Raw genomic sequence first — 12,313 nt, 5'->3', positions numbered from 1 at the left:
TAGATATTTTTACACACAATTGACATGTTATTAAAGATTTTTTAACTTAATATATTAATTATTTGCATTAAATAATACTTGTCATTGATATTATTTTATAAAGTGAAAATATTTGTAGATTTATTGAGAGAATTATATTAATTTCAATTTTGTTAACTAGCTTGTCTATAGCTGTTGTTTCATAATGTTGTGGACTCTGTTTATGTTATGACAATTTAGAATACGGCTAATGTCAAATAGCACATAACAGAATAAAAATATAACCTTACGACTTCACTTCAGGCTTACCTATTATATTAAGTGTTTATTTATGTTTTCTGTTACAGTAGCCGTAGCCTACATTTTAAAAGTGATTTCTTCTTATGCATTAACCTTTAAAAGGTTAATTTTAATGCGTAAAGAATGTCTTTCTTTTAGCTATTAATATTATTTAACTAAAAATGTCTAATCAAGTGACCGCCTTCGTCGCGGGATTAAAATCTAGAAATGTGGATATTCAGACAAAAACGGCACGCGAACTATACCATTTTGCTAAAACCGAACTTCGCGAAGTACCCCAAGAAGAGCTTACTCAATTTCTAGATGAATTTAATCATCAAATATTCGAAATGGTTTCTAGTAATGATGTCCATGAGAAAAAGGGTGGAGTGCTGGCTATAGGTAAGTAAATTAATTAAAATCTTTCATTTTAATTAATTTCACATAATAACTTTAATTTTTATAATACTTATATTGTCTTTCTATTTATAGTCTGCCTTATTGGAGGTGATTGTGATACTACTAAAACAAGAATCACAAGATTTGCTAATTACTTGAGAAACTTATTACCTTCCTCTGATGTGGGTGTAATGGAACTAGCTGCTAAAACAGTAGGCCGTCTTGCTACTGTTTCTGGAGTAAAAAGAGCTGAGTATGTAGAGTTTGAAGTTAAAAGGGCTTTTGAATGGTTGTCAGAGGAGAGAAATGAGGGTAGGCGCCATTCAGCTGTGTTATTGTTAAAAGAAATGGCTATAGCTATGCCAACATACTTTTATCAACAAGTCTCAGGTTTTTTTGACCATATTTTAATTGCTTTGAAAGATCCTAAACAGCAAATTAGGGAAGCGGCTGCAAAAGCTCTAAGAGCTGGCTTAGTAGTAACAGCCCAAAGAGAAACAGCAAAGCAATCCACTGCTAAACCTCAGTGGTATATGCAATGTTATGAAGAGGCCATGTCTTCATTTGAAGAAATACCTATAAAAGAAAAGGGAATCACAAAAGAAGATAGAGTTCACGGTGGTCTTCTTATCCTTAATGAGCTGTTAAGATGTTCAAATGCTGCATGGGAAAAAAAATATACATATCTCATGCGCAGTCTCGATACCCAAAAAGACATCACTGTGTCAGATGATATTATTTTTATTAGCTCCAAGCTACATAGTCCATCTGTAAAAAGAGGCTACTTGTGTGATGGGTTCAAAACTGAAAATGTTCAGTATCCGGTTCCCATATATGAGTCAGAAGTTTGTAAGAAATTGTTAACTGAAAAAATAGAAAGGACTTGTCAAGGTAAATCATAGGTTTCATTATATTAATATTACATTAAACTTTTTGAATGTTTTTATCAATTTGATTTGTAATATTTCAGATGTTATGTCTCAGAGACTTCTTAAAACACAAGGAGTTCCACAAATACTTTTGATAATAATTCCAAGGTTGGCAGCATTTAATAAAGAATTATTTTTAAAGAAATATCTCAACTCTACTATGCATTATCTCATAACATCAATCAAAAGTAGGGAAAAAGATAGAAATATGGCATTTACTACATTGGGGTTGATGGCAGCTGCTATTGAAGGTGACATTAAAACTTTCATCCCTAGAATAATGGATGTGATAAAACAAGCCTTACCAAATACCAGAGATACTCAGAGTAAAAAGAGAATGTGGATTGACCCATCTATATTTGCATGTATAACATTGCTCAGTAGTGCTGTAAAGGATCTTGTTATTAGTGACATCAAAGAACTATTGGATGCAATGTTTGCAACTGGCCTAAGTCCATCACTAACAATTTGCTTAAAAGAGTTGAGCCAAAATTTACCTACATTAAAAGGAGAAATTTCAGAGGGACTTTTAAATATGCTTTCTCAAGTTTTACGAAACAAGCCATTCTTACATCCTGGCGTGCCAAGAAATTTAGAACAACAGAGTAATATGAGTCTTGTAATAGAGCTTCAAGATACTGCAAACATAGTTCTTGCATTAAGAACACTTGGGACATTCCAATTTGAGGGTCAACATAGTTTACTTACATTCGTAAGACGTTGCGCCGACCATTTTCTACAAAGTGAGCAACAAGAAGTTAGAGTGGAAGCAGTAAAAACATCGGCTAAATTATTAGCAGTTGCTACAGCACGAACTGTAAAAACTCCATCTAGAACCCTAACCATGTTAACTGCTGAAGTTGTTGGTAAAATGTTAGTTGTATCAGTTACAGACCCAGATTATGAAGTAAGGTATTGGGTTCTGGAGTCTCTGACTAAAATATTTGATACTCATTTGGCACAAATTGAAAATTTAAGTTTTCTATTCATTGCCATGAATGATGAGCATTTGGAAATACGAGAATTAGCAATTTGCACAATTGGTCGACTTAGTATTGTGAACCCTGCATATGTAATGCCAGGACTTCGAAAAATTTTAATACAGTTTTTAACAGAACTAGAACATTCGGGAATGAGTCGAAACAAGGAACAGGCAGCCAGAATGTTAGATAATCTTATTTTGCATGCTCCTAAACTTGTAAAACCATATATGGAAACAATCTTAAATGTTCTTGTTCCAAAGTTAAAAGAAGCTGATTTAAATCCAGGAGTAGTAATTAGTGTTTTAAAAGCTGTAGGTGATTTGGCTGATGTTCATGGTGATAATACTGGACTCAAAAAATGTTTACCAGAACTTTTGACAATTCTTCTTGATTTGCTTTCTGATGCCAGTGCTACTGATAAAAGAAGTGTCGCTTTGTGGGCATTTGGACAGTTGATAAGTGCTACAGGCCATGTCGTTACACCATACACTGAATATCCGAATCTAATGGATGTTTTACTAAATTTCTTAAAAACTGAACAACAACCTAAGGACAGGCGTGAAACAATTCGAGTTTTAGGACTTCTTGGGGCCTTAGATCCTTACAAACATAAGATGACAAGAGGTTTGATTGATGGCAAACCAGATTCTAGCTTAGTACCGGTTGCTGATAGTAAAGCTGAAGAAAACAACTTTGATATGACAACAAGTGAAATGTTAGTGAACATGTCTTCACCAGTTCTTGATGAATACTATCCAGCTATCGTTATTTCTACCCTTATGCGTATCCTTCGAGATCCAACACTCCAACAACATCATACAAGTGTAGTTCAAGCTGTGACGTTTATATTTCAATCATTGGGCATAAAATGCGTTCCATATATCTCCCGCGTTACACCAAGTCTTCTGTATGTTGCTCGTGCGACTGATAACAATAATTTTCGAGAATTTCTTTTTACACAGTTAGCAAAGCTTATAGCTATTGTCAAGCAACATATTCGTAACTATTTGGATAAAATATTTGATCTAATAAAAGAGTTTTGGACTCCAAATAGTCCTTTGCAACCTACATTAATATTGCTAGTTGAACATATAGCTATAGCACTTGGATCGGAGTTCAAAGTATACTTGCCGCAATTGATGCCTCAAATACTACGAGTTCTTGCTCACGATACCAGTAAAGACAGAGTTGTTACAGAGAAACTCCTGTTTGCTTTACAAAAGTTTGAAGATAATCTTGACGATTACATGCATTTAGTTATTCCATCGATTGTGAAATTATTTGACGCTTCTGACTGTCCTATTCCAGTGGCTAAAGTAGCTATGGAAACAGTCGATTACCTATCAGATTCCTTGAATTATAGCGAACTCGTTTCTAGGATAATACATCCTCTTGTAAGGAGCTTAGATACATGCTATACTTTAAGAACTACAGCTATGGATACTCTGTGCGCTCTTATTATACAACTCGGAAGAAAGTACAACGATTTTATTCCACTTGTTCAAAAAGTCATCGTTAAGCACAGAATACAACATCAGAATTACGAACTTTTACTCTCAAAATTGCAGTCAAATTCTACTTTAGCCGTTGATGATTTTTTGCAAAGCACTAGACGAAAGCCTAGAAATAACAATCAAGAGGTTTGTAATTCTTTCTTTATGTAATAAATACATTATGTATGTATTTAGAATAGAAACATATTGCATTTATGTTTTATTTTCTTCATCTTCGATTTATTTATAAAAATAAAAATATTTCAGGCCCGTATAGTAGCTTGCGATTCTTCACAGTCTATCCGCAAACTATATGTTAATGCTCATAGCTTAAAAGTAGCTTGGACAGTCAGTAGCAGAGTTTCAAAGGATGATTGGCTGGAATGGTTGCGACGTTTCAGCATCGGACTACTTACAGAATCACATAGCCCAGCATTGAGGTAAGTTACAATAACCAAAATTGATAATTGTCTTTACTTTAAATTTCCGTGCTTCCGTTCCGTTTCTGATAACATTTTGGTTAAAATCATTAAATATTTTCAGGGCTTGTCTGGCTCTTGCGCATAATTATTCGCAGTTACTACGTGATCTATTCAACGCTGCCTTTGTTTCCTGCTGGACGGAATTGGATAACACATCGCGAACAGAATTATCGAATGCTTTGGAACAGGCATTGACGGCTCCTGATGCGCCAGAATTAGCACACACTGTTTTAAACCTTGCCGAATTTATGGAACATTGTGAAGGCGGTGCACTACCGATTTCTACACACCTGCTTGGAGAAAGAGCTATGCATTGTAGAGCATATGCCAAAGCACTTCATTATAAGGTTAGTTTTATCTTTCGCTTTAACTGCTATCTTAAAATTTTATACATATGTTTAATTTATAGTTGTTAAAATGGTATTTTAATGTTCTTTTTAATGTAATAGGAAGAAGAGTTTCGTAACGGAGCTACTTCACAGGTTGTCGAGGCTTTGATACATATTAACAATAAGTTACAACAAAAAGAAGCAGCCGAAGGCTTACTCGAACGAGTAATGGCTCAACGCGAAGCTGATGATGCAAAGTTGAAAGTTCAGATTAGATGGTATGAGAAATTGCATAATTGGGAAAAAGCGTTGAACTTATATGGAGAAAAACTAGTTGGAGATGATGAAAACACGGAATCATATCTCGGCGAAATGCGATGTTTTGAAGCATTAGGTGAATGGGTCAAACTATACCACACAGTTTCCAAGCGCTGGGTAAAAATGAGCGATGACGAAAAATTCAAATCGGCCAGATTAGCCGCTGCCTCTGCTTGGGGCTTGAATGAATGGGATTCAATGACTAATTATGTCAACTTTTTACCTGAAAATTCGCAAGATGGTGCTTTTTACAGAGCTGTTCTTAATATTCATAATGAAGACTACGATGTTTCCAAACTTTACATCGACCAAGCAAGAACTATTTTAGATTCTGAATTGACTGCAGTCGCTGGAGAAAGTTATCAGAGGGCTTACGGGGCTTTAGTAAATGCTCAATTACTCGCCGAATTAGAGGAAGTCATCACGTACAAATTGGTTCCCGAAAGACGAGAGTCTATTAGACAAGCTTGGTGGACAAGACTTCAAGGTGGACAAAGATTAGTTGAAGACTGGCGCAAAATTCTTCAAGTTCGTAGTTTAGTACTAACGCCACAAGAAGATATGGCCACTTGGTTGAAATTCGCTTCACTTTGCAGAAAAAGTGGAGCACCACGCCAGGCTCACACAACTCTAGTAATGCTTCTCGGTATAGATCCAAGCAAAAATCGTGATATGCCACTTCCAGCGCACGAGCCGAGGTTAACTCTCGCTTACGCAAAACATCTGTGGGTCGCTGGTGACAAGCAACTAGCTTATGATCAGTTGCAGCGCTATGTAGAGACCGTCGATACTGGAGATGCAGAACAATGTCGTCTATTAGCTCGTTGTCATTTAAAATTGGGTTCTTGGTGCGAATCTTTGTTAGGTATCAATAAACTCTCGATTCCTGAGATTCTGCGCAATTACTCGGCTGCGACCAGCCTTTCGTCTGATTGGTATAAAGCTTGGCACGCATGGGCTTACATGAATTTTGAAACTGTCCTCTTTTACAAGCATCAAGAGGCTGATATGACCAACCCGGAAGAGATCAAAGCGGCAGCGGAATACATACAAACTCACACAGTTCCGGCAGTTGAAGGGTTCTTTAAATCGATAAATTTGTCCCATGGTAGTTCGCTTCAAGATACATTGAGACTGCTTACGCTATGGTTTGATTATGGACACCATCCCGCTGTTCATGAAGCTCTCGTAGAAGGTATAAGAACTATTGAAATAAATGTGTGGCTTCAAGTCATACCCCAACTCATAGCACGGATCGATACTCCAAGAGCTTTAGTAGGAAAACTTATACACTCATTGTTGATAGATATCGGCAAATCTCATCCTCAAGCTCTAGTGTACCCTTTGACGGTGGCATCGAAGTCGTCATTCGTAGACCGCAAGAATGCAGCTAATCAAATTTTAAAATCAATGTGTACTCATTCAAACAACTTGGTCAATCAAGCCGCTATGATATCTGAAGAGCTGATCAGAGTCGCTATACTGTGGCACGAACAGTGGCATGAAGCTTTGGAAGAAGCTTCTAGATTATATTTCAGTGAACATGACGTTAAGGCTATGTTCAAGACCTTGGAACCTCTACACGCGATGTTAGAGAGAGGTCCAAAAACATTAAAAGAAATTTCTTTTAGCCAAGCTTATGGACGAGATCTCAATGAAGCACAAGAATGGTGCAATCGGTTTAAGGTAATAATTTGCATAAATCAAATTTTAAAATGATATAATATGTTTCTTTTTTATTATATATTTTCTTTGTTGTAATTGTGCCAAATAATAAGTACTTTAAATTATTTAATATAATTTAATGCCAATTTCAATTCATAATGATAATTTGAATGCACCTAAATTCATAAAAATTCTCGCCTCACAGGATTCGGGCCTTGTCCGAGATTTAAATCAAGCCTGGGATCTGTACTACCACGTGTTCCGTCGCATTAGCCGACAGCTCCCGCAACTTACGTCGCTGGAGCTGCAGTACGTGAGCCCGAATTTGCTCAACTGCCGTGACCTGGAACTGGCCGTGCCCGGTTCGTACGTGCCCGACCAAGACCTCATACGTATTGCGCATATACAAAGCAGTCTACAGGTACATACGCTTTCTGTATTTTCTTTTTAATTTTTAATGACTCTTTAACACTATTAAATTTTTCTTTTAAATAAGAATAATAGTTTATATTTTCTCTTTTTTCATACAGTAGAATTATATGATTAAAAAAAAGATATTCTATTCCATATTTACAATTAATGTAATATTAATACAATATTTTATTTTAATAAGTAAATAGAGTAATATTCTGAGCTTTATGTCGGATATTTTTGGATAGAAATTACAATCCGTACCAATGTTGTGATCTGAGATATATGTGATAAGGGGGTAGTACCTACCCAAACGCTTGCACAAAGCTGTACCACGAAGAAATTAATTGAATATAATTTAATTCTGATTATTTAGGTGATAACATCTAAGCAACGACCACGCCGACTCTGCATTCGCGGCTCCAACGGCAAAGACTACATGTTCCTCCTCAAAGGTCACGAAGATCTACGTCAAGACGAGCGGGTAATGCAACTGTTCGGCCTCGTCAACACCTTACTACAAGCCGATCCCGACACCTTTAGAAGAGACCTGGCCATACAAAGATATGCAGTGATCCCTCTTTCCACTAATTCCGGGCTGATCGGCTGGGTCCCACACTGTGACACTCTACACTCGCTGATAAGAGACTACAGAGATAAAAGGAAGATTTTGCTTAATATTGAACATCGGATTATGCAAAGAATGGCGTCAGATTTGGAAAGGTTGATGTTGATGCAAAAGGTATAATAATGTTCATATTATCTCTATACAGATTTTATTGGTATAAAATATGAATAAAAAGAATTGATTTGACTTATTTTTATAGGTGGAAGTTTTCGAACATGCACTTGAGCATACAGCCGGGGACGACCTAGCAAAATTGTTATGGCTGAAGAGCCCTTCATCGGAGGTTTGGTTCGAACGTCGCACGAACTACACGCGCTCGCTGGCAGTGATGAGCATGGTGGGCTACATCCTGGGTCTAGGCGACCGTCATCCTTCGAACATAATGCTCGATAGAGTCACTGGAAAATTTTTGCACATTGATTTCGGAGATTGCTTTGAAGTAGCTGTCACGAGGGATAAATTTCCTGAAAAAATACCATTTAGGTTGACGAGGATGCTTATCAATGCGATGGAGGTACGAATACTTAATTTAATATTTTTTAAAACATCTCTAATTGTTTTTATCTTATCTAATATTAAAATTTAATAGTAGGCATCGAAACTTAAAATTATCAAATGACAAAAGGATGCTTGTTTCTGTTTTGCAACTGAACAAAATGCTTACCATTTTATTTTAGCTAAATTATATACTTATTTTATTACGTAAATAATACTTATAAATATGTGCTGTTCTGTGTTGTGCTATGATCAGAGGGTGCTCCTCGCAAGCTAGTGCGTATAGCTACACACATTACACAAGGCCAACCCGGACGCCGTCCTCCTCGGGGCCTTTTGCAACGGAACTTGCAAAGCCTCCACCCCACGCACTTAAGGCCCAAGGGTAGACCCCTTTAGGGTTGTCCTATTTTTAAAACCTTCAGCGTCGTGTCAAGACGACACCTTCTTCGTCTTCTCCGAGCAGAATCGGCTCTTTCCCAGAACAGAGTCGACAAGATTGCTCGTACGGGGTGATCTTCTCCAATTTCGCGACCGAGGATCTGCCTCTCCGCATTCCATACGGAACACGCATTCAGCGTATGCTTTGCTCGATACCTTGAGCGATCCTAGAGCAAGTAGTCGATAATATCACATCCGTCTAATCAGAACGATGAACTCCCCGTGCCCACCAGGTGACCGGCATCGAGGGCACGTACCGGCGCACGTGCGAGTCGGTGATGGAGGTGCTGCACCGCCACAAGGACAGCGTGATGGCGGTGCTGGAGGCCTTCGTGTACGACCCGCTGCTCAACTGGCGCCTCATCGACGCGGGGCGGCGCTCGCGCGCGGACGACGCGTGCTCGGCCGACGCGTCGCCGCCCGAGGCCGAGCCGCCCGCCGAGACCAACCTCAACAAGCGCGCGCTGGCCATCGTCAACCGCGTGCGCGACAAGCTCACGGGCCGCGACTTCACGCACATCGACGACGCCAGCGTGTCCGTGCAGAAGCAGGTCGACCTGCTCATCCAGCAGGCCACCAGCAACGAGAACCTGTGCCAGTGCTACGTCGGCTGGTGCCCGTTTTGGTAGAAGCTACCATTGTGTCTTCTAGCAGTTCGATTTGCTTCCTCGCGAAAAATATGTTAAATTTTCACTTTGTGGTAGCTGATGTAACGCACCTCCAAAGAATCTTACGTCACAGAAAGATCGCTATGGCAGTTAAGTTTCATGAGAACTATAATAATTCTATTCTATATAAGAAATTCTGCTACTCAAAAAAATATTGCTGTTACATGTCCTTTAATTTTTTGGTGTCTCGTAAATTACATATAAAAATTATTTAAATAAAATGAAAATGTTCTGATAGACATGCAAAAATGTTATTAAACCTGTAAATAATTCGTTCTCTATCGATGAAAGTACAGTCTGTCAAATATTACTTGGCCTAATTAAATTAGCCTTGAAAAAAAAAAAGACCTTGCCTGCCGTATTTTTGTCATAGCGATCTTCACATAGACTGACTGTAGATTTATTATCTGTAGTTTAGCCATAGTTTTTTTTTTTATATACAATAAGTCAACTTATTGTATGGATGCAACAAAATAAATAGTAAACTTAAATTGTTCTAAATAATAAAAAAAATATATTAATTTTTATTTGTAAATATGATTCTATTCCCTTATTTTTTTTTGTAATATATTCGAATGTTTACTCTCTCATTAATTAGTAATTTTTAGTCCTCTCCACCAGATACCTAGGACCTCTAGTAATATAGCCAACTTATATGTAACAAGCTGACTATACACTACAAAATCCTGCATTATATATAAAGTTATATCCTACCTTTTTTATAATATACTTAATAGTAATCAGTGCTAACTTATGTATATAGATCTGATCACTCATGAAGGTGCATCCTCCACGTTAAATTTTCAGTTAGCATTGCTATGAGTAGCGTGCACATAGCTTAGTGTACACGAGATGACTAATAAAAATATAACGTACGAGCGACAATTTCACGTAATGGCACACGCCTTCTTCAGTGAACAGATCTACAATGATGTTGGTTCTATTTTGCGTGTTCTATAAACTAATTGGAAAGGACAAAAAATAATGCTATCTCTTTCTCTTGTGTAATTAAAAGAGCAGCATATTATTTAATTCTGTTAATTTATAGTTTAGATGTAGTAAACAGTGGAATCAGCATCTGTATTTCAAAACGAATATTGTGTTTTCTGTCAAGCGATAATTTGATTGTTATCCGTCTATGTAGTTATGCGTCTGCTTCTCTCAGATTAAACCTTTTAATCTAGAATTGTAAGCGGTCGACCAAAGTGTTCCACAACTTTCGGTTCTTCTTACACAAATTATTTTTAAATTGTACATAAATGTGGAAAAAAAATATCGTAAAATATTTCAGATATTAGATATACAACGTATGAAAAAATATTCATTAAATGAATTGCTCATTTGATTCTTCTAAACAACAACAAGAAAACTCCCATTATATAATATATATTGTGTTCTATTATTATTGAATGTCCTGTAGAATTAGAATTCGATTAAACAATTTGGTATTATTATCGCTTGACAACAAATGCGACGTGTAATTTGACATTTAAGTGTTCTTGATATGATTAAATTTAAGATATTATTTAAATCAATTGCATTAAGTTGATTTATCTAGTTTTGATAATTTCTGTTGCAAATAATGATACAAATATGATGACTGTCCTCAGCACTTTGTTGATGTATGTCTGGTAACTCAATAATTGTGTCAATTTAAAGTTCATCTTGCAACAGAAACACCGTGTTTATCAGGGTTCCGTAACGAAATACTCTTAATTTCTTCGGGTTTGCCAACGTTGTCGCCTCTTGTGTAACAAATCACTTTATTCTCACCTTTCACCCTTAATTATTTATTAATCTAAATGACAAATATAAAAAAAACGATACTTTAAATTAAATTTTAAAACAATTTAAAGATACATAATATTTCAATACGGAACACTAACTAAAATTGCATATTTGAAGTCATTATTATACTTTAATCTGAACTATCGAAAAATCGTTTGTTAAGTGTGAATATTTAGATTTATCTATTATTGATTACTACGAAAACTACAATACCGCTATCTAATCTATATTAGATAAGAACATAATATATGTACAATACAGCATTTATCGTAATGATAGACATGATATAATTGTAATTATTCATTTTAAAAAGCATTGCTGTAGAAAATAAATGTTAAGTAAATTGGGTAACGTTTATTTTATTTTTTCATAACCTTGCTTTGTTCCTTTATCGAAAGTATAACAATCTTTATTCTAATTATTTATATTTGAAAATGCATTATATTTTCTGTATTATTTATTTATACTCAGATAAGGAAATTGTAAAGACATTGAACGTACTATTTTACCTTGGTCTCCTGACGTTTACGCCTTACTTTCACTCGTCATATTGTGGTATTTATTCTCATTATTAGTATCATTATGTGCTTTAAAATTATTGTAAGTATAATTTTATTCTTCCACTTTTCGAAAATATTTTATAAAGCCCGAATAAAGTGAGTTTCTACAGTTGTAAAAATAATAATCTCTTAATCATGGAAGAAGTTCGTTGCGAGTTTTTCCGCTAACATCAGCAAAAATTAAATAAATAAGTAACTCGTCGACATAATATGTTATAATTTAAGACTAAGATTTTACTTTGTTATCGTACTGTAGGTTTATATCATATTAGCTATGGAATTTTATATTATAGGATATTATAATACAATCAGTATCGATCTAATCTAACTATCCGCCCGTAAACATACTATGCTAACGTATTACCGCACGCCCTACGACTTTTATTACACCTTTGTTCAAATAATTATGTTTTCCATACCTACTGGTCACAAAATGGTAAGCAATTTTTTTTATTAAATAAAAAAA

The 12,313-nt window shown here is 35.9% G+C and overlaps 1 protein-coding gene across 1 annotated transcript; it reads left to right on the top strand.

Moving 5' to 3' along the window:
* Positions 1–263: 263 nt before the first annotated feature.
* LOC125070158 (serine/threonine-protein kinase mTOR) lies at positions 264–9,601 on the top strand. The gene is made up of 10 exons (XM_047679889.1): positions 264–660; positions 751–1,548; positions 1,628–4,209; positions 4,330–4,502; positions 4,606–4,891; positions 4,994–6,877; positions 7,062–7,277; positions 7,644–8,009; positions 8,095–8,409; positions 9,065–9,601. The coding sequence occupies exons 1-10, from the start codon at positions 441–443 to the stop codon at positions 9,458–9,460; spliced, it is 7,236 nt and encodes a 2,411-aa protein (XP_047535845.1). The 5' UTR covers positions 264–440; the 3' UTR covers positions 9,461–9,601.
* The last annotated feature ends 2,712 nt before the right edge of the window (positions 9,602–12,313 follow it).

Source organism: Vanessa atalanta, chromosome 16 (genome assembly GCF_905147765.1).
Source record: "Vanessa atalanta chromosome 16, ilVanAtal1.2, whole genome shotgun sequence".
Taxonomy (NCBI): domain Eukaryota; kingdom Metazoa; phylum Arthropoda; class Insecta; order Lepidoptera; family Nymphalidae; genus Vanessa; species Vanessa atalanta.
The sequence above is the reverse complement of the archived record's forward strand: the minus strand, read 5'-3'. Positions and strand labels throughout refer to the sequence as shown.

Bases quoted from the DNA above. Each gene is read 5' to 3' on its own strand.
- LOC125070158 (XM_047679889.1), top strand. From the start codon at position 441: ATGTCTAATCAAGTGACCGCCTTCGTCGCGGGATTAAAATCTAGAAAT. The intron at 4,892-4,993 runs GTTAGTTTTATC...TTAATGTAATAG, and splicing joins CCAAAGCACTTCATTATAAG to GAAGAAGAGTTTCGTAACGG. The intron at 8,410-9,064 runs GTACGAATACTT...CGTGCCCACCAG, and splicing joins TGCTTATCAATGCGATGGAG to GTGACCGGCATCGAGGGCAC.